Source organism: Copadichromis virginalis, linkage group LG4, assembly GCF_057382275.1.
Source record: "Copadichromis virginalis isolate Kocher_CV1m ecotype Utaka linkage group LG4, C_Virginalis_male_GT1.1, whole genome shotgun sequence".
Lineage (NCBI taxonomy): Eukaryota > Metazoa > Chordata > Actinopteri > Cichliformes > Cichlidae > Copadichromis > Copadichromis virginalis.
This window is the reverse complement of record NC_140621.1, coordinates 32375161-32396804: the sequence shown is the minus strand read 5'-3', so window position 1 is coordinate 32396804 and position 21644 is coordinate 32375161. Positions and strand designations below refer to the sequence as shown.

The 21644-nt window shown below is 42.3% G+C and overlaps 1 protein-coding gene across 2 annotated transcripts; it reads right to left on the bottom strand.

Moving 5' to 3' along the window:
- Window positions 1–1349: 1349 nt before the first annotated feature.
- On the bottom strand, window positions 1350–20429 carry LOC146711918 (amine sulfotransferase-like). 2 transcript variants are annotated; one of them, XM_085454973.1, is made up of 6 exons: window positions 20142–20337; window positions 19849–20048; window positions 17355–17481; window positions 16897–16991; window positions 16590–16792; window positions 1350–1383 (listed from the first exon to the last, which is right to left on the bottom strand). In XM_085454973.1, exons 1-6 carry the CDS (start codon window positions 20281–20283, stop codon window positions 1365–1367), a joined length of 786 nt encoding a protein of 261 aa, XP_085311099.1. In that variant the 5' UTR covers window positions 20284–20337; the 3' UTR covers window positions 1350–1364. The 2 variants fall into 2 exon arrangements, with proteins under 2 accessions (XP_085311099.1, XP_085311100.1); XM_085454974.1 differs by lacking the exon at window positions 1350–1383 and adding an exon at window positions 16219–16539 and having other exon boundaries at window positions 16621–16792; window positions 20142–20429.
- Between the last annotated feature and the right edge of the window lie 1215 nt (window positions 20430–21644).

Below are 21644 nucleotides of genomic sequence, written 5' to 3'. Positions count from 1 at the left end.
ATAGGCCACAGGGACTCCATGCCCATGATCATCTCTTACAACAAGTGTGAATAAGGGAAATGAATACTGGTTAACGCAGTGCGTGGTGTCAACAAATACTAACTGTTTTGCATAGTTCTCCATGTTTGATTTCATTACAGGTGTCTGCAAAACAATTAGGTCTTGGTCAGATGTGTATGGTTGATAGAAGAGATGTTTTCCATTAAGTAAGGTATGTACACTTTGACTGTCTCCACAGTTAATGTCACGTGGTGTGACAAAATGCCCTCTGTTGTGAAGATCTCTGTGTCTGTTAAGGAAAATGTTATAAAACACTTCTTCAGTAAAGACTCAGAGAAGAGAAACACACAGAACTTCTTGCTAGCAAGGGCAGCCTCCAGACAGAGAGACTCGCCCTGAGCACTGCCCCTGTCTTTATTTTATACTTCTGTGTGTGTGTGTGTGTGTGTGTGTGTGTGTGTGTGTGTGTGTGTGTGTGTGTGTGTGTGTCCTGCTGATCAAAGGGTCATATAACATGAAGGCACAAAAGGTACATCCTTGGTCACAAAGAGGGCAGTCTCCCCCTCACCCTAAATAACATGGTGAGGAAGTCCAGCAGTTCATCTATATGTAAAGAAGCACTTAAACTAAAACAGACATAGCTACGTTAATCCTACCGTAAAACAATAAAACAAGGTACGAACTCTCATGCTCCCAGGACGTGGGGGTGCATTCCTGGAGTGCACACCAAGCCTGCAGCCTGTTAGAGATCACACACAATTGATTATATGCCTCTAAGTATACATGGTTGAATATTTCCTAATACAAATAACTACATGCAGTATTCTATCATATGCAAACTTATATCACTAAAAGATTATACTGACTACTAAATACAATTTTCCATTGACAGTGTCCATGTTCTTTGGCCCATTTATGACATTCGGTTAGTATGATGGCTGGCTTAGTTCCAAGGGAAAGCAGTTCCTCAATCTTCCTCCTCAAATCACTGGAAATATTGTTGAAATGTGCGTCTTTTGGGTCCGAAGGATCATGCCCATCATGCTTATCATATGTATGCTGCAGGATGACTGTGTGGTCTTTCCAACATTTGAGTACTTTAAATGAAACATAGGCCTTACAGCCCACTGCTCTGTAGCTGTTTCGACTTTTTTTTCCAGCTCTGATGCAGTTGAATTTGTAATAGTCTCTTTTCCTGTCTTTACCTGAGGCCACATTTAAACATTTATAATGTCCATGAAGGGTTAATGAGTTCAATTTTTCTAACACAACACTGAATGGGTCCTCCTGGCATTGTGACACATGCACACAAAGTTGTGTATCTTTTCCAGTTCTTTTTTTTTTCGTCATTCAGAACACTTCTTCTAATTATATCGTCCATTTCTGGTGGAAAAATAACAAAGGTTGAATTAGTCAATATTCATTAATTCATTTTAACTTGTTTTGGGGTTTTTTGCAATACAATGTGGTTATTAAATATAATCTTAAATATATACAGTGGGGCAAAAAAGTATTTAGTCAGCCACCGATTGTGCAAGTTCCCCCACTTAAAATGATGACAGAGGTCAGTAATTTGCACCAGAGGTACACTTCAACTGTGAGAGACAGAATGTGAAAAAAAAATCCATGAATTCACATGGTAGGATTTGTAAAGAATTTATTCGTAAATTAGGGTGGAAAATAAGTATTTGGTCACCTCAAACAAGGAAAATCTCTGGCTCTCACAGACCTGTAACGTCTTCTGTACGAAGCTTTTCTGTCCCCCACTCATTACCTGTATGAATGGCACCTGTTTGAACTCATCATCTGTATAAAAGACACCTGTCCACAGCCTCAAACAGTCAGACTCCAAACGCCGCCATGGCCAAGACCAAAGAGCTTTCGAAGGACACCAGGAAAAGTATTGTAGACCTGCACCAGACTGGGAAGAGTGAATCTACAATAGGCAAGCAGCTTGGTGTGAAAAAATCAACTGTGGGAGCAATCATCAGAAAATGGAAGACATACAAGACCACTGATAATCTCCCTCGATCTGGGGCTCCACGCAAGATCTCATCCCGTGGGGTCAAAATGATCATGAGAACGGTGAGCAAAGATCCCAGAACCACACGGGGGGACCTGGTGAATGACCTGCAGAGAGCTGGGACCAAAGTAACAAAGGTCACCATCAGTAACACACTACAACGGCAGGGAATCAAATCCCGCAGTGCCAGACGTGTTCCGCTGCTGAAGCCAGTGCATGTCCAGGCCCGTCTGAAGTTTGCCAGAGAGCACATGGATGATACAGCAGAGGATTGGGAGAATGTCATGTGGTCAGATGAAACCAAAGTAGAACTTTTTGGTATAAACTCAACTCGTCGTGTTTGGAGGAAGACGAATACTGAGTTGCATCCCAAGAAAACCATACCTACTGTGAAGCATGGGGGTGGAAACATCATGCTATGGGGCTGTTTTTCTGCCAAGGGGACAGGACGACTGATCCGTGTTAAGGACAGAATGAATGGGGCCATGTCTCGTGAGATTTTGAGCCAAAACCTCCTTCCATCAGTGAGAACTTTGAAGATGAAACGAGGCTGGGTCTTCCAACATGACAATGATCCAAAACACACCGCCCGGGCAACAAAGGAGTGGCTCCGTAAGAAGCATTTGAAAGTCCTGGAGTGGCCTAGCCAGTCTCCAGACCTCAACCCCATAGAAAATCTGTGGCGGGAGTTGAAAGTCCGTGTTGCTCGGCGACAGCCCCAAAACATCACTGCTCTCGAGAAGATCTGCATGGAGGAATGGGCCAAAATACCAGCTACTGTGTGTGCAAACCTGGTAAAGACCTATAGTAAACGTTTGACCTCTGTTATTGCCAACAAAGGTTATGTTACAAAGTATTGAGTTGTATTTTTGTTATTGACCAAATACTTAATTTACCACCCTGATTTACGAATAAATTCTTTACAAATCCTACCATGTGGATTCATGGATTTTTTTTTTCACATTCTGTCTCTCACAGTTGAAGTGTACCTCTGGTGCAAATTACTGACCTCTGTCATCATTTTAGGTGGGGGAACTTGCACAATCGGTGGCTGACTAAATACTTTTTTGCCCCACTGTATATATACAATATAAAACAAACAGGGACTAAAAGAAGCTAAACTTTCATATGGTATGTCTCTGGCAACTTTAACATGATGTCCCAGGGACAACATTTACATCATTGTGAAGTTTGCGGACGACACTACAGTGGTGGGTCTTATCACCAACGGTGATGAGACGGCTTACAGGGAGGAGGTCAGCGCCCTGACCCACTGGTGTCAAGACAACCATCTCACCCTCAACGTCGCAAAGACAAAGGAGTTGATAGTGGACTTCCGGAGGTGCAGAGAAGTACACACCCCCATCACCATCAACGGCGCTGCTGTGGAGAGAGTGAGCAGCTTCCGGTTCCTTGGAGTACATCTGGCTGAGGATCTTACGTGGTCAGTACACACAAACAAAACAGTGAAGAAGGCGCAGCAGCGCCTCTTCTTTCTCAGGAGACTGAAAAGATTCGGCATGAGCCCCCGCATCCTCAGGACCTTCTATCACTGTGCCATTGAGAGCATCCTCACTGGATGCATCACCACCTGGTATGGCAACAGCACCGCCTACAACCGCAAAGCTCTCCAGCGAGTAGTGCGGTGCTCTGAACGGATAATTGGAGGTGAGCTTCCCTCCCTCCAAGACATCTACAGGGAGCGCTGCCTGAGGAAAGCGGGGAGGATCATCAAGGACTCCAGTCACCCCAGCCATAAACTGTTCAGACTGCTTCCATCAGGAAGGAGGTTCTGCAGCATCCGGTCCCGTACCAGCAGACTGAGAGACAGCTTTTTCCATCAGGCCATCAGACTGCTGAACACGTCATAGACACCTCAGCTTCACTACTGGAACTTCAACATTATGCACTCCACACTGTATATAAATGCCACTTGTTTTGCACATATTCAACTCTGTATATTTTATATATTTTATTATTATTATTATTATTTTTATTTTATTTTTTTTACTATTTAATTTGTAAAAATGTGTATACACACACACACACACACACACACACACACACACACACACACACACACACACACACACACACGTAGGAAAATATTTAGTATACACATCCAGAAATGCATACACTATTATATATTGTACATATATTTATTAGTTTCAGGTTGGCCATTCTTGTATTTTGCTCGTTTGTGCTGTTGTGTTTGCACATCTCTGTTGCTTGTGGGGCTCGCACACAAGAATTTCACTCGCATGTGCTGTGCCAGTGTGCCTGCACATGTGATGTGACAATAAAAGTGATTTGATTTGATTTGATTTGATTTGATGTCCCTGGGACAACATTTACACGATGTCCCAGGACAAATTTGTAAATTTCTGGATGTTGAGATAAATCTCTCTCTGTTTTTGTCCGGCGTCTGGACTTTTCTTTTCTCACCACTGCTCGTCAGCAGGAATGAGTTTTAATTTCACTTGCTTGATTACCCATCTTATTTATGTATTTACTTATTTTTGTTTATTAAGTAATATATACACGATACAGCTGCTATCACCTTCGCTGGTATTAGAGACGAGAGTGGTTGCTCACACGCCCTTCTACTTTCGGACTATTTCCAAAAGCGGTGTGAACTTTACGAGACGGAACTCGACCGTTCTCTCAACTCACCAGCACGTCAGTGAATAGCAGTAAAAGAAAAACACAGTAGGAGCAGCTCAGTCTCTTATTGGACCGTGAAAATTCAGCTTGCTCCGTTAATTAAAACAATACACACACATTCACATTCACACCTATTCGCGCGATCGGAACCCTTATCATAAGGGGAGCTGCCAGTCTTTCTGTAGACGAGCTACTTATTCCCTAGACCCTGTCTAGACCCAGCTGGGGGAGCTACCCAGAGCTCCAAACCTAACCCACAGAAGTGGGGAGCTTCCAGTCGACGAGCTCCAAGCTACCAGCCGACGAGCTACTTTAAACCCACAGAGGTGGGGAGCTTCCAGTCGTGACGAGCTACTTTCGCTATTTTAAATTCCCTGAATTTAAAATACGCTTTTACGCAAGATTGTGTCAGTGTGTCTGTATCTACCTGGTCGGTGTCGCCGGGTCTGGTCCACCTCGATCGGGCCCCACCACCGTGGGTCGCTTTCTAAGACGTTGGCCAAGACCCGAATTTAACGCTCTTGGTCTTTTTCCACACACCTGGTGTGTGGGCTGTCGACAGGCGAACAACGTGGACTGGTCACGGAGATGGGACACGATGGAGGTGCTCCGGCTCCGAAGGACCAAGAAATGTTGGGGGAAAACTCTGTAAAAAACCCAGGAGAAATAAAGACACAATGAGACAAAGTTACTTTCTTTATCAAACGTGTACACGGGTGAGCTGCTAAGAACAACTCACACCATGCACAGTGGCTTGGTAATTTTTATAGGCACAGAGCACAGAGACAGTGAGAACAGGATAACAAATAATAAACAGATAAAATAAAACAACTCCATATATGGTGCTAGTCTCGTCAGCAGAGAGCTAGGGAAGATAAAACAATCTAAAACAATATGTCCCAGAAACAAGATGTGTTTGCTGGGAAAGTCTAAAAAGATAATTCTAAACTAATCTAACCATAGGCAGAGGGCAGACAAAAGGCATCTTTGTACATTTAAAAGAAGGTAAAGAAACATAGAATCATTTTTCCTGTAACATTCCCTCCTGTTTTAACTTATTTTAAATGTATACAACAATTGTCTGTGAAGGTTATTTATTAAGTATCTTAAGCAATTTTTTAATTTTCAAAATGTCAGCATAGCAGAAATGGAAGTCATTTGGTCTAAAGAATAAAACAAAAGAAAATAATAAAAAGAAAAACATAGTAAATGAAAATCATAGTAAATGAAATAAGTGGAATAAACAAGAAAAAATAATAAAACGAAAACTACAAAAAATAAAAGGATGAAAACTAAAATGAAAACTTTGTATTTAAAAATGATGAAAACCTAATATGTAAAATGAAAACTTTAAAAAATACAAGGATGAAAACCTTATATTTAAAATGATGCAAACCTTAAATTGAAAACTTTATATGTAAAATGATGAAAACTTCATATTTAAAATGAAAACTTCAAAAAATAAAAGGATGAGAACTTTATATTTAAAATGAAAAACTTTATGTTTAAAACTGAAAACTTCAAAAAATAAAAGGATGAAAACCTGCATAACCTACTAATGTTTTAATCAGTGCGTGATCACTTGACAAGTCATTTTTAATCACCACGTCATTCATTAGCAGTTATTACAAGTTCTCCTCTAACAGAATTGCAACGGGATGTTGTTCTTCTTGAGGCACGGCAACATAAGCAGTCATTGTAGTTGTTATCATCTTTGAAATCATTACTCTTAGGCATGGCAACACACACAACACTAATATGAGCAGTGCTATCATGATGAGACCTAGAAGGAAAAACGGCTTTGCTACAGCAGCCAGCCATGAACCGCCAGTCCAGCCAGTCTAGCCAGCCTTGTGCTGCAGCTGCTCCAGGTGTGTGGTCAGTGACATATTTTTGCAGAATGGACAAATTCTGCAAAGCTTCATAAATGTCTCCTCCAGCTTCATATCCATCAGGGATAAAAGTGCAACATGTTTCCCCGATCAGCTTGCAAACTCCTCCTTGTGATGCTGTTAGCAGGTCTAGTGTCAGTCTGTTCTGCAGCACCATCGTTCTGATGGCCTTCTGTTCTCCTGCTAAAGCCGGTCCCAGGGTCTTTGTCAAAGTTGATGCGTCGTAGCAGAGCATATCGGTTGATCTCCACATGATCCCGCACCTCGGCAGCTCCAATGCCGGGGATCAAGCTCTGTAAGAATTTCACTCCTCCTCAGATGCGAAACTCTGGTTCCTTTACTGCTTGGTGCCGTCCGTGCACATCCTGTCTGGTACTGAGTCTTTGTTTGTAGTGGCATCCGGTAGATAGGTGAGTAGGCAGCTCCCCCACTGCCCGCGATCCATTGTTCATCACACATACTGGCAGTTGCGCTGCGTTCAGCTTGTTCAGTAGAATTACATCAGGCAGTGGGTCTGAGACTTGGGGCCAGGTCAGTAGGTAGGTCTGTCCGGAACAGTTCACATTTGTGGGTGATGATGACCTCCAGGTTGCTTTTGCTGGGATGCTGTAGTTGGCCTTGGACCAAAGAGTACCGTAGCCTGGATGTGTTGCCAGGCCCAACAGACACCAACTGCGATCTTCAGGTATGCTGTACGGCCACAGGCCAGACGTCTGCGAGGATAGGGGCATATGGGTACATGCATAGCAGTCAGTTTTATTATTCCAGTGAGCTGTAGTGTTCATAAACTGCCACCAAAAGTTAGTGGCGTAGCCATGGGGAAACTTGGTGTACTGTCCTTTGTCATACAGTGTCTGCCTTTTCTTCATATTGCGTGACTTGTTGTCCCTCACGGAAGCAAAGGTGAGGAGCCCGGCCATGGTCAGGGCCGCTGCAGTTGTTAAGAGCCACCACCTCATGACGACGGGACACACCCTCCTGTCGCGAGTAGACCCCCCGGCCAGGAAAGCTGACCCCTCCACCGGGCGAGATCACAACAAGTGGGCAAGCCTGCCGTCAGCTGTGTTTAGATGGCTTCACTGACTCGCCTGCAGTGACTCTGATGGATCCAAGATGGTCGTTCCGCAATTTTGCAAGCGGTCGGTGTAGTGAGGAGGACTTGGTATGGCCCCTCCCACCTGGGTGTGCTCCAGTTTTTCCTTTGGAGCACTTTGATCAGAACCCAGTCACCGGGCTTTAGTCTGCAAGACACTGGAGAAACATCATCAGGTTGTTGATTATGTACAATGATCTCTTTGTTTTCTAACAGCTTAGACATCCATTCTGCTAATGTGTTTTCTCTGATTGCTTTGTCTATTGGTTGACTGGTGATGGGCAGTGGGAACGGCCTGCCATGAATGATTTCAAATGGAGTTAGTTTATGGGAGCCTTGCGTTAAGCGCATCCACATTTTCACTAAACCCAAACATTCAGGCCACGGCCTTCCTGTTTCTGCCATGCATTTCCTGAGCCTTTGTTTTATAGTGCCGTTAGTTCTCTCTACAAGGCCTGCGCTCTGAGGATGATACGCACAGTGGTGTTTTATGCTGAAACCGAGCGCTTCAGAGACCTTAGTGATGACATCATTTACAAAATGAGTGCCGTTGTCTGATCGTATCAAAGCTGGAATGCCATATGTGGGTATGAAGTGATTGCACAGGCATTTTGCTACTGAAATTGCATCTGCCTTTTTCACTGGATAGATTTCCGGCCACTTTGAGAACACATCTATAACCACTAGGGCGTATTTCGACCCTTGACATTCGCTTAGCTCAATAAAATCCATATGAATTGTGTGGAAAGGGTGAGGCGGAGTTGGAAAACGGCCTCTTTTTGGTCGCAGGTTACCCTGAGCATTATATTTTTGACACGTCATGCACGTTCTGACAAATTGTTTTGCTGAAGTTTCAAAATTTACAGTGTAGAAATGAGAGTTGACAATACAGGTCATTCCCCCCGATGACAAATGCGTACAGCCATGAGTCACTAATGCCGCCATCTTGTGGAGCGATTTTGGCAACACTGGCTTGCCATAACACATCATTAAATCGTTTGTCAGAACTGCACCGTGTTTTAGCCATTTTGCCTGCTCTGCTGTGCTTGCTGCTTTTTGTTCACTTTGCAACACATCCAGTGGAATCTGATGTGTGTTTACTGCCATCAATGTGATGTTTGTCTTTTGTGCCGCCTGTTTTGCTGCTCTGTCAGCAAAGTTATTGCCTGTAGCAATGAAAGAGGCGTTGTAAGAGGTTGGCATGCTGAACTGGTTTTCCGGTTGGTGTAATCATTCCTCTGGTTTTCCAGATTTTTTGCAAAATGATGCACAGCAGAGAAAACATACTGGCTGTCTATATAAATGGTTATTTGTTTATCTTTGTGTATTTCACATGCGCAAATCACAGCTGACAGCTCAGCGCTCTGTGCAGAATATGAAGAAGAAAGTGGTTTTGCTTCTATTATTTTACTATCTGTGGTTACTGCGTAACCTACACAATTTCGGCCTGTGCTGTAAGGTCAAATGCTGTTCTCCTAGCTTCCACACTTGCTGATCATAAGGTGGATCTGGGCCTGGAGTTTGTTTAAATCTCAGAATGTTGTGATACTCGGTCGGTTTCTGGAAAGTGGATGTGGCGGGTGTCATTTAGCATGCACTCAGGTGTAATACCAGAAAAGAATGGCATGACTGCTATCTTAAGTTTTGTCAGAGCATCTCTACCTAGCAAATTTACTGGACACGACGGGTCATATATGCATTTAATAAAGCACCTGCGGCCACTTGCTGTATGTACTAGTTCTAAAAGGGCAGTTAATTGTTGTACAGTTGTGTGGCCTGAAGCTGACTTTACAACTAATTTGTCCTTTGAAAACTGTCAGTTTAAGTGGCTGCCTCAAAACTGTTTTGCATTATTTCTCTGTGGCCTACTCCTACAATCTCGTGTGAAGTGACCTTCCTCTCCACGGTTCTAGCAGGCGTTGTCTCTATGTTATCTGCTGTTTCTGCGTGGCTGTCTGCAGCCTTGGTGTTTGTGACTTTGCTCGCCTCTCTGTTCCTGATAGCCACCTGCGAATTAGTGTTTTAGTCTGTTGTCAACACGTCAGCCTTATTTCTAAGTTACAGAATGCTTCTTCTCCTTTTTTTTTTTTTTTTTTTTTTTTGGTTTGGGAGAATAGATGCAACTCTACATTTTCACTTAAGGCATTTTTAGATAATTTCTAGTTCTTCAAACAATTCATGGATCTCACACATTTCAAACTTTCAAGTTAGGGTTGTTTCCCATTTATACAAATATATATATATTTAACTTTGCATTGCTCACAGCTCATAGCTCACAGCTCTAAACCTAGGCATTTTTCAATCATATGCCTAATCACTATGTGTCACTGTGATTCTCAAGTATTGTCACAAGTTCGTTTAAAGTCGTTTCCAAAACCAACAAAATAATCAAACAAAAACAAAAAACATAAACGTGTCAGGACACAAAAGAAAAAGAAAAATGCTGCCACCCGAACAAGGCAGAAGTCTGCATATGTTGGCTTTTAATAGCATGCAGCTTGTAACATGGTATACTAATGTGCCTGTGTTAATTCAGCTCCATATTATTGTGTGAAGTTGCACTGGGTTGGGAGTGGTTTTGTGTGTGTCACATTTTTGGTGAGCCAATGGCTGGAATGGGGTTGGACTAATTAGAGGCAGGTGTACTTGATTGCACTGATACACTGGTCTACTTATAGCCCACACTACAAACACTGCTGTGTCGTTTTGTCTCTCTGTGCAGGTATGTAATGTGATGAAATCAGATATGTTTGGGATGGATGGGTTTTGCCCTATGAATTTTATATTAAGTGTGTCGTTTTGTCTCTCTGTGCAGTCCAGGGCCTATTATATGCCACAGCCTAAAGGCAGCAGAGTTGCAGAGGCTTGAGTGACCACTGACTATATGCTTGCAGGGTGGTGGGTCTCCAAGGACAACTTCTAACCCTGTTAAAGGCAACATGTGGAGTGCAACTTGGCTGTGTGGCATAGCTGGCTCTGGCCTTGGGACTGTGTGTTTTTATACAATTCTTAAGTGGGACACTGGACTGTTTTATCTTTTATCTCTTGATATATTTTTTGTCAATAAATTATCTTGTAGAATTTTATTGACTGACATCTTTTTGCCCATGACTGAAACGGTTGGTCAGACCTAGAGTCTTTCTTTGGGTGTGTTACAGCAGCTTCTGCTCTAAAAGAAACAAATAAATAAAAAGAAAAGAAAATGTGTAACATGCTCATCAGCTTAGCAGTGTCTACATATTTAATTCAGCTTCTCAATCCTGTAGTTTTAGCTGTTGTCTACAGGGTTTTGCTTATTGGTTGTTATTATAGGTGTGCTCTATATCTCAGCAATGTGTCATTCTAGGATGATAGGTTTCAAGCTGGTCAAGTGCCTCTATGCACTTCGTTAGTTTAGTTATTCTCTGTATTGTCTTCATCTCACATGTCATTACACTGAGTTTTAGCAAACCTTAAGCTTGATGCAGACTACTGCTTAACAATTATCCACCTCACATCATAACCGATTAAGGTGCCTCTTCATATTAATATTATGTCATTGTTAATATTATCCTCTTTGTCTTATATAACAGCAATAGCATATTATAATATTTTATCAGTGTGTACCACTATACTACTCCTGAGCCAATTTGTTAGTTAGGATCATCTTATTCAGCAAACAGATAATTTAGAATTCATCCAATCTGCGGTCACATTTGTTCTCTCTGTTGCATGGCGGACCAGGCAGTTCTATTATAATATATTATTTATATTTTATTTTGTATCCATCAAGGGCTTCAGATGACCTGCAGAATCATCCTTTTCCCAGGGTGGAGACAGTTACCTTTTCACACACTGTCCTTGGCTGAACAATGACACAGCCTTAATATACATTATTTATTTTATTAAAATATTTTCGTGTGAATTATTTGCTTTATATTCATTTTATACATGCTGGGCATGGTCATCATGCCAACTGTGTTTCATTGTTAATATCACTTTACAGGTTGTTATCCTTGCTATTATTAATTTCAAATACTCTAAAGATAATTTCTACTGTAACTTTCCATTTGTTCATCTTTATTTCGTACTTTTTATATTTATATCTACTCAGTGGGGTCTGTTTTCAACCCTTTTAAACTACTACAAAACTACTGTGATCTCTAGTTTTCACTTAATAAGGGATTATTATGTTCTTCCTGATATGGGTGTTGCTGCAGATGCGGCTGCAGGAGTGAGTGATGGTTTACTAAAAGGGTTGTGGGAACTGCACAGTGTCTCGTCTTCTGGTTTTACTAAACTGGCAGTTGAGTTCTGTTCTTCTGACTGTTTATATTTTGTTTTCTTAAATCTCTCAGTTTACAGACACTGTTTTTGTCCGGCGTCTGGACTTTTCTTTTCTCACCACTGCTCGTCAGCAGGAGTGAGTTTTAATTTCACTTGCTTGATTACCCATCTTATTTATGTATTTACTTATTTTTGTTTATTAAGTAATATATACACGATACAGCTGCTATCACCTTCGCTGGTATTAGAGACGAGAGTGGTTGCTCACACGCCCTTCTACTTTCGGACTATTTCCAAAAGCGGTGCTTGCTCCGTTAATTAAAACAATACACACACATTCACATTCACACCTATTCGCGCGATCGGAACCCTTATCATAAGGGGAGCTGCCAGTCTTTCTGTAGACGAGCTACTTATTCCCTAGACCCTGTCTAGACCCAGCTGGGGGAGCTACCCAGAGCTCCAAACCTAACCCACAGAAGTGGGGAGCTTCCAGTCGACGAGCTCCAAGCTACCAGCCGACGAGCTACTTTAAACCCACAGAGGTGGGGAGCTTCCAGTCGCGACGAGCTACTTTCGCTATTTTAAATTCCCTGAATTTAAAATACGCTTTTACGCAAGATTGTGTCAGTGTGTCTGTATCTACCTGGTCGGTGTCGCCGGGTCTGGTCCACCTCGATCGGGCCCCACCACCGTGGGTCGCTTTCTAAGACGTTGGCCAAGACCCGAATTTAACGCTCTTGGTCTTTTTCCACACACCTGGTGTGTGGGCTGTCGACAGGCGAACAACGTGGACTGGTCACGGAGATGGGACACGATGGAGGTGCTCCGGCTCCGAAGGACCAAGAAATGTTGGGGGAAAACTCTGTAAAAAACCCAGGAGAAATAAAGACACAATGAGACAAAGTTACTTTCTTTATCAAACGTGTACACGGGTGAGCTGCTAAGAACAACTCACACCATGCACAGTGGCTTGGTTTTGTCCTCTATGCAGACATAGAGGACAGTTACAAGTACCTGGGGATCCCGCAGGCAAATGGGAACCATGAAGAGGCCGCTAGAAAGGCTGCAACCACCAAGTACCTGCAGAGGGTCAGGCAAGTCCTGAGGAGTCAGCTGAATGGTAAGAACAAGATCCGGGCCATCAACACCTACGCCCTGCCCGTGATCAGGTACCCTGCTGGGGTAATAGGCTGGCCAAAGGAGGAGATAGAAGCCACTGACATAAAGACAAGAAAGCTCCTTACCATGCATGGAGGGTTTCACCCCAAGTCCAGCACCCTGAGGCTGTACGCTAAGCGGAAGGAAGGGGGCCGGGGACTGGTGAGTGTCAGCACCACAGTCCAGGATGAGACAAGGAACATCCAAGAATACATTGGGAAGATGGCCCCAACTGACCGAGTGCTCAGTGAATACCTCAGGCAGCAGAAACCCAAGAAAGAGGAGGGAGACGAGGAACCGTCATGGAAGGACAGGCCCCTGCACGGTATGTACCACCGGCAGATAGAGGAGGTGGCTGATATCCAGAAATCCTACCAGTGGCTGGACAAAGCTGGACTGAAAGACAGCACAGAGGCACTAATCATGGCAGCACAAGAACAAGCTCTGAGTACAAGATCCATAGAGGCTGGGGTCTATCACACCAGGCAAGACCCCAGGTGCAGGCTGTGTAAAGATGCCCCAGAGACAATCCAGCACATAACAGCAGGGTGCAAGATGCTAGCAGGCAAGGCATACATGGAACGCCATAACCAAGTGGCCAGCATAGTGTACAGGAACATCTGTGCCGAGTATAATCTGGAAGTCCCGAGGTCAAAATGGGAGATGCCCCCAAGGGTGGTGGAGAATGACCGAGCTAAGATCCTGTGGGACTTCCAGATACAGACGGACAAAATGGTGGTGGCTAACCAACCGGACATAGTGGTGGTAGACAAACAGAAGAAGACGGCCGTAGTGATCGATGTAGAGGTTCCGAATGACAGCAATATCAGGAAGAAGGAACACGAGAAGCTGGAGAAATACCAAGGGCTCAGAGAAGAGCTCGAGAGGATGTGGAGGGTGAAGGTAACGGTGGTCCCCGTGGTAATCGGAGCACTAGGTGCGGTGACTCCCAAGCTAGGCGAGTGGCTCCAGCAGATCCCGGGAACAACATCGGAGATCTCTGTCCAGAAGAGCGCAGTCCTGGGAACAGCTAAGATACTGCGCAGGACCCTCAAGCTCCCAGGCCTCTGGTAGAGGACCCGAGCTTGAAGGATAAACCGTCCGCAGGGGCGTGCTGGGTGTTTATATATATATATATATATATATATATATATATATATCATTCTTAGTTCCTTAACTGTGCACTACAAGGTGACCAGATCTTGCAGACTTTAGAAACCTGTTAGTTTTGTATGCAGTAAATAGGCCATTTAATTATTCCTAACTAGGCATATAATGTAAAGTCATTTCTGCATCTTTTATATACATTCTGGAAAAAGTACATTGTACAATATCTAGGACCGTTGTTGATTTCAATAAAATATTGTTGCATGTCAGCAGGGGTGGTCCTAGCCTGTTTGGTGCCCTGGGCGAACACGCCAACAAACTAAGGCTGTCAACGATCACGATTAACGCAATTAAAATTTTTAACGCAATCAACAAACTTTGGACAAATTGCCCGAAATGCGTCACTTTACAAACGGTGCCCCATAAGTAGGCATGATTAATGGGCAAAAGAGTGTATGTTCTGATTTTTTTGTTGATCTAGTGTTTTAGAAACTCGTCCAAGTCTAAAACCACACAAAAGATACTGTCAAACTGTCCCATGGCCAGGGGTGGATCTAGAGAACTTTTATGAGGGTGGCTTGGAAATCAAATTGGGTGGCAAAATCAAAGCCTTTGTTTTTAAGCATATATGCTGGTGTTACAAATGGTTAAAATGATTCAAATGCAGTAAGTATACAATGTTTCATACATATATAGTCTATAACTTAATTATTTTCTGTAACCCACATAATTAAACATTTCAGTTACATAAAATATGTGAATTTAGATTTTATGTACTGTATAGCCTGTATAATAAATAAATATGTAACCCAATAAGTATAAATTCCAGAAAGCTACACAATATGTGTGTGTGTGTGTGTGTGGGGGGGGGGGGGGTGTTACAAACACAAGTCTTAAACAACAAACAACTTAAGTTTCACACCTTTTTGTTAGAAAAAATCAAATTGCTACATGCTTAAATTTACACAAAATGTCAGAATCCTGCACTGTTATGAACTAAAATTTAAACCTAAGTTTTAAATGTTTTGTTGGGTTAACCCTATGGGGTCCAAAATACAATTGGCCATTTCTGACTACTTTTGATGTTACATTTGTATTTCACCTTTAAATTATTTTATTTATTTATTTTTATCTTGCCTCGCTTGGTATCATTCTTTTCAGCTTAACCTCACAAATGTAAGTACCATTAAAGAAATAAGATTATTTTATATTATTATTATTATTTTTTAATAGACTATTATCTTGCAATAAATTACGTGTTAAGAACCTGTATTGCACATATTAATTACATGATATCCAGTGGATGCTGTTTGCAGGTCTGAGGTTTGATTCTGTATCAGATTAAATAACGAAAGACTGTCTTCATGGCAAAAGTACATTTATGTCATGGTCCTGCGACCATGACTCAGTGACTTTGTGTTTGTGTTCTTTATTGTTATTATTCTCTTTATTATTCATGGGCTGTTTTGGGATGGTTTGTGTTTTGGGATTTTAGATACTGGGTTCTGGGTTTGTGCTCCCTCTATTGGTCCCTGGTGTTAGTGTTCCCCTGTCTCGTCAGGTTAATCGGGTCCAGCTGTGTCTCCCACCTGTGTGTAATTTCCCAGTGTCTCTCTGTGAACTTATGGTGTGTGTTACCTCTGTTCCTCGTCGCGTTGTCTGTGTTCATACCCTGTGAAATTCCCTGCGTGCTCTCCCTGCTGTTTCTCACTTCGATGTTCAGGTTTGCTACTCCTTGGCTTAGTTTCTCCCAGTTTAGTTCATCCTTAGTTCTGTTTGCCAGCTCCACTTTATGTTTGGTATTGTTAATAAATCACCCTCACGTCTGAATAAGTGCTGCATTTGAGTCCTCCTTTCCACCCTTCACACGGCCGCTGACCCGAGCCGTGACAATTTATGTAAAAACATTTCTTATATTTGAAGGTCAAGGCTACTTTCAAAAGCAATGTAATTCAAAAACACAATTAATAGTTAGTGACTATTCAGACATTATGAGAATCCAAAGCACCGTGTACTGACTGATAAACATTTTATTAATGAACGTTGTTGATTTCTGGAATCATGATCTACATGACATGAATCCATCTTGGGTGAACAAACATTAATCTTTTGTTGATGTTTTTTTTATTATTTAAATAGCAGAAAAACACATTTTTATGGTTTTCTGATTAATGCACTTAATGATCAATGCTTTAAAAACTCCTGGGAGACGGGTTTCTCTGCTTATTCCCAGATGAACTTTAAAGGCAAATCACCAAGTTTCTCCCGAAGGACTTGATCCACTCTTTCACTCTGTGCAACAGTCAGTGTGTTCTTCCAGTCTCCAATCTGACCTGTAATGAAGAGAAAAGCACAAAACCTGATACCCTGAAGTCACATTTACCTGCACAGCAGCTGCAGGTCTGTTATGCTACCTTTGCGCAGGAATATTCCACTGAACTGCTCTGGCGGAAGATGCTGATAATTTGCTTTCGAGTCATTCTTCATGTTCTGAAATGTAGCTTTTTCCACAACTTGACTGATAGCAGCTTCAGTCAGGTTTTTCCCTAAGAAGTTGCAGATCTTCTTCACTGATCCTTTCAGGTCCTGAAAGAAAAGCAGGAACACAACAGAAAAAGAACCTTAAACTCTGCCAGATATTTTATTTGAGTTTCCTTAGGAACAACAAAAAATGCGAAGAAACATCTTACCAAAATCATTTCCTCGTAGGTCAGGAAGAGGATGTTGTACTGGTCTCTGTTTAAATACCACTCCCTGACGTGGTCAAACCAGGATGACGCAAAAACTGTGTAGTGGCATAATGCATCCAGTCATTTGGCATTGTCATTTAATTGAGTTCACATACAACCCTCATGTCAGAGGAGGAGCTCAAGTGTAAGCTCTGTAGTTACCTACAGCATGACTGCAGACATGATCAGTCCCCCATGCTAATCATGCAGTGGTAGTGTGCCTCCGAATGTAGTACAGATTTTGTCAATGTGCTCAATCCGCACATGACACACACACACACACACACAAAACTGGAGTCGGTGCTAAATACTAGCACAGCACCACAAAATCACTGGGTACTAAAGCGCAGGCCCTCTAACAGAGGGTCCACACATAATGATGAATCAATTACTGATTACTATAAAGTGAGGAAACTTACCGTTTCCTGTTATGTACCACTCAAAAAACTGGTCAAAGCTCTCGGGAGTTTCCAGGTCTGCCAGGGCTTTGCTGAAGTGATAAAAAGACACCATGTTGTCCTTTGGATTCCTCATCAAATACACGATCTGATATATATTTTTAAAAAAATTCAGAATATTAACAGTTAGTTACTTAAATGTAAAAATTATAAAAGTCAATAGTTAAAAAAAAAAACAATTTAAAATTTAGGGTCAAAATTTGATTTCAAATAATATCTTTTAAAATATGTTTTAAAGCCTGTACATTTTTATAGCTCTTTTTCTCCTATTTCTACTTGATTTGATGAACCTCTTAGGCTACGTTCACACTGCAGGTCTTAGTGCACAATTCCAATTTTTTGATCAAATCTGATTTTTGTGTCTGCTTGTTCACACTACAAATAAAATGTGACAGCAAATGCGCTCTAGTGTGAACCCTCAAAGGGGCCTGCATGCGCAAAAGAAGACATCACACACAACACGCTCTGTTTAGACCCAGACCAAACAGTATTGTTTGACAGATGGTCCTTAATATAAAGACTTGTTTCGGACTTTACGTTTCCCAATTTTGCTTTAAGTTATAAAGTTATTTTGTTATTTACAAATGGCCTAATAATGATCCTTATTGCTGTTTTAGAGAGGAGCAATGCTTCAAAGGATAGGGATAGTTGCAGATTTCTGTCAGAATCTGCAGATTATACAGTACAAATAAAATGTTCACGTTTCTCCAACGTTGTATTCCCAAAAGTTTCACTGGATGGCCAGGAAGCGTTCACAATGTCTTCTTGGGCGCTGATAATTGGCATCTGTCTTGTGTCAGTGACGTAAAAGACGGATTTAATGCGACATGACCATTCAAACAGCAGTCGCTTTCTAAAACATCAGATATGTATCGGATTCAGTACCACATACGAAAGTAACTTAGGTCGGATTTGAAAATGTCGGACTTCTGCTGTTCACACTGTCATACCATGAACGGATATGGGTCGCATAGGGTCAAAAAAGTCGGATTTGATGCGCTTTCGCCTGCAGTGTGAACATAGCCTTACTCTGCAATGACCTCATTGTACGAAAGGAAAAGGACAAAAAAAATATACTGAAATAAAAACACAGAATTGCCAGTCTTGGTAGACGGAGATTGGTCCGCAGCCCGGCTCACACTGCACCCGACCCCTACGGTGAATCCTGCGGGTGGTGGGCCCGCAGGAAGATGGGCCCATGTCCCTTTTTCGGGCTGTGCCCGGCTGGGCCCCATGGACTAAGGCCCGGCCACCAGACGCTCGCCCTCAGGCACCCTCCCCAGGGCCTGGCTCCAGGGCAGGGCCCAGGTAACCCTATCCCGGGCAGGGTGAACTGCTCCCTCTCTGGTTTTTTCATAGGGGACTTCTGAATCGCTCTTTGTCTGGTCCCTCACCCAGAACCAATTTGCCATGGGAGACCCTACCAGGGATAGCCCTGGGATCCTTGGGACACACAAACCCCTCCACCACCGGAAGCCCACCACCATGGGGCGATCGTGGCTCAAGAGTTGAGAGTTGGGAGTTCGCCTTGTAATCGGAAGGTTGCCAGTTCGAGTCCCGGCCCGGACAGTCTCGGTCGTTGTGTCCTTGGGCAAGACCTACCGCCTACTGGTGTTGGCCAGAAGGGCCGATGGTGCGATATGGCAGCCTCGCTTCTGTCAGTCTGCTGTGGGTACAACTTTAGCTTGCCTCCACCAGTGTGTGAGAGTGTGTGTGTGAATGGGTGGATGACTGAGTGTGTAAAGCACTTTGGTCCCCTAGGGGGGACTAGTAAAAGCGCTATACAAATGCAGGCCATTTACCATTTACCACGATAAGGTGGCGATTCGCGGGCATGTCGCACCGGGAGGAGGCCCCGGGGTAGACCCAGGACACGCTGGAGAGATTATATCTCTCGGCCTTGGTTTTCCCCTGGACAAGCTAGAGGAAATGGCTGGGGAGAGGGAGGTCTGGGCTTCTCTGCTTGTTCTGCTGCCCTCGCGACCCGGACCCCGGATAAGCAGAAGAAAATGGACGGATGGAAAAACACAGAATTATTTAAAATAAAACAAATGCTAGTGCTAGCTTTTTGGACCTGGAACCACGTGTTTGTGCAGAAGTCTATGATAAAAATGACCCTCAGATTCCTTGATTTATGATCCCATTACAAAATTGTGTTAGAGGCTCATTGTTTTAAGTCTCACTTGCTTGGGGCACCCTATACACTGTCAAATAAACAACATTTGTTTTGAAAATAATTAAAGATCAACCACTCTATTTTCATTTGCTAGGATTTGCTGGTTTGTAAAAGCTACCAAGTGTCAAAGTGCAAGTCCCAAAAAACTGGACTTCAGTGACCAATAGGTAACATCACAAAAATGTAATTAAACTTAGCAAGTACAAATCTAATTTAATTTGCTCTATTTTTGCAAAAAAAAAAAAACAGAAGAAAATTGAGCTTCTATAAGGTACTGACTTTTGCCTTCTTCTCCTTCACTCCTGGAGGCATGATGTGTTCAGGGAGATGCGAGGCGAAGAGTCGTGGAGAGGGAAGAAGAGTGTAGTCAGCCATCTTGTACTCCAGCCACGGCATCCTCTCCATGTTGTTTGAATATTTAGTCTGATTCCCATCCAGTTCGTGGATGGAAATGATGATCTGCTGAACCCATACAGTGCCTGATGTGGGGAAAGACATTAGAGGTGATCAGTGGATCAGTCTGGCCAGCACAAAACAGCAAATATAAATAATGTATGAAATTTTTCACCAACCTGATTTTGGATAAGTGACAAGGAAGACATCACTGTCTTTTATTTCAAAACTCTCAAGAGAGTCTATGTACTCTGGAGTTGTAAGACTGACCACAAAATTGTAGTTTTTATGCTTGAAAACACGGTCTCTGATCTGCTCCATACTGGTTCTACATAAGACAGATAAAAAAATATACACAGGAACGAAAAATCTGTGAGTCACATGGTGTTTGTTGATGCTGGGTGAGCAGTGTTGGGGAGTAAGGGAATACTCTGATTTTGATTGCTGGAAACCCAGACAAAACGTGCAATAAGAAGCTCTAATGTAAGCGTCCTGTTAATGTTGGTGGCGTCAGTTACACAATGGACCCAGAGCCAGAATAACAGGGCCAGCAGTGAACGGGCATGAATGGTTTTCTTACTTGGAAACTAAAACACCACTTCATAAAAAGAAAGGGATGGGCGAAATCTCAGTATCTTTGATGTATTATTGCTGTGTGATTTTTATTACAATTACTGAATGCTACTCGCCACCAAGCTAACATTGTTAGCTGGCGTTAGCTGGCGTTAGTTCATAGACTGCATAGACTTGATGGATAGCAACCTGCTAGCTGCAAATAATCATGTGCAGTTCCACATGATTATCAACAGAGAAAAAGAAAACATATTACTGATACAGAAATAGTTTCTATACGAGATCACTGCAAAAAGTGCAGCCTTGCCTAATGTGTCCACCATACTGTTACTCATTTTATATTAAGATTTTGAAAAAAATCTAGTTAGTATTGATATGGTGAGTGGCCTTCAGTAAAAGTAAAAAAAAAAAAATCACATAGCAATAGTTCAGTGTAGTTGTAAAAAACATAACGATATATTAAGTAATCCAAAGTATTCAGAATATGTTACTCTCATTGAGTAACAACAGAATACCTTACAAAATACATTTTGGGGCATGTATTCTGTAATCTGTAGTGGAATACATTTTAAAAGTAACCTTCCCAACACTGTGGGTGAGGAACCAGACGAAGAGCAATAATATACCTCAATAACTGTTTTTGACTGTTTATTATCAATTTGCACACCACTGATTCATACACCCTTTTAATTTTGCATTTTCTACATTTTAATTTTATACTTAATTTTGAATTTTACTTTATTTTTGTATTTTTAGTGATCCGGAATTGCACAGCAATAAACATTTCACTTCATGTTGTACTGTGTATGTATTTTAATTTGAATGTGAGCTGTCATACGAGCCATTCGGTCCTTATTCGATCCTTATGCAACCATTGCAAGAGCTTCACTGTGTTACATGCCATGATACGCAGCCCTGTTGTTTTTCTGTAGCTCTTATCTTTCAGGTGTCAGGCCTCCACCTATTGGCCAATTCAAAGTAAAATGGCACGTGTCTATTGGCATGGGGCGGCAGACCTTTTTGTCAAGCAGCTAGGCAGGCCTTTTGTTTTGTTTATTGTTTTATTTAGACTTTAGGGAGAGTGTTGGCCTCTTTTCATTTTGTGAATT

Excerpts from the sequence above, each read along its gene's own strand:
- LOC146711918 (XM_085454974.1), bottom strand. The coding sequence starts at position 20,283 with ATGGAGCAGATCAGAGACCGTGTTTTCAAGCATAAAAACTACAATTTT. Across the intron at positions 17,482-19,848 it reads TGAAGGAGAAGAAGGCAAAA|ATCGTGTATTTGATGAGGAA; the intron begins GTCAGTACCTTA and ends AATATATATCAG. Across the intron at positions 16,793-16,896 it reads CCTACGAGGAAATGATTTTG|GACCTGAAAGGATCAGTGAA; the intron begins GTAAGATGTTTC and ends CTTTTCTTTCAG.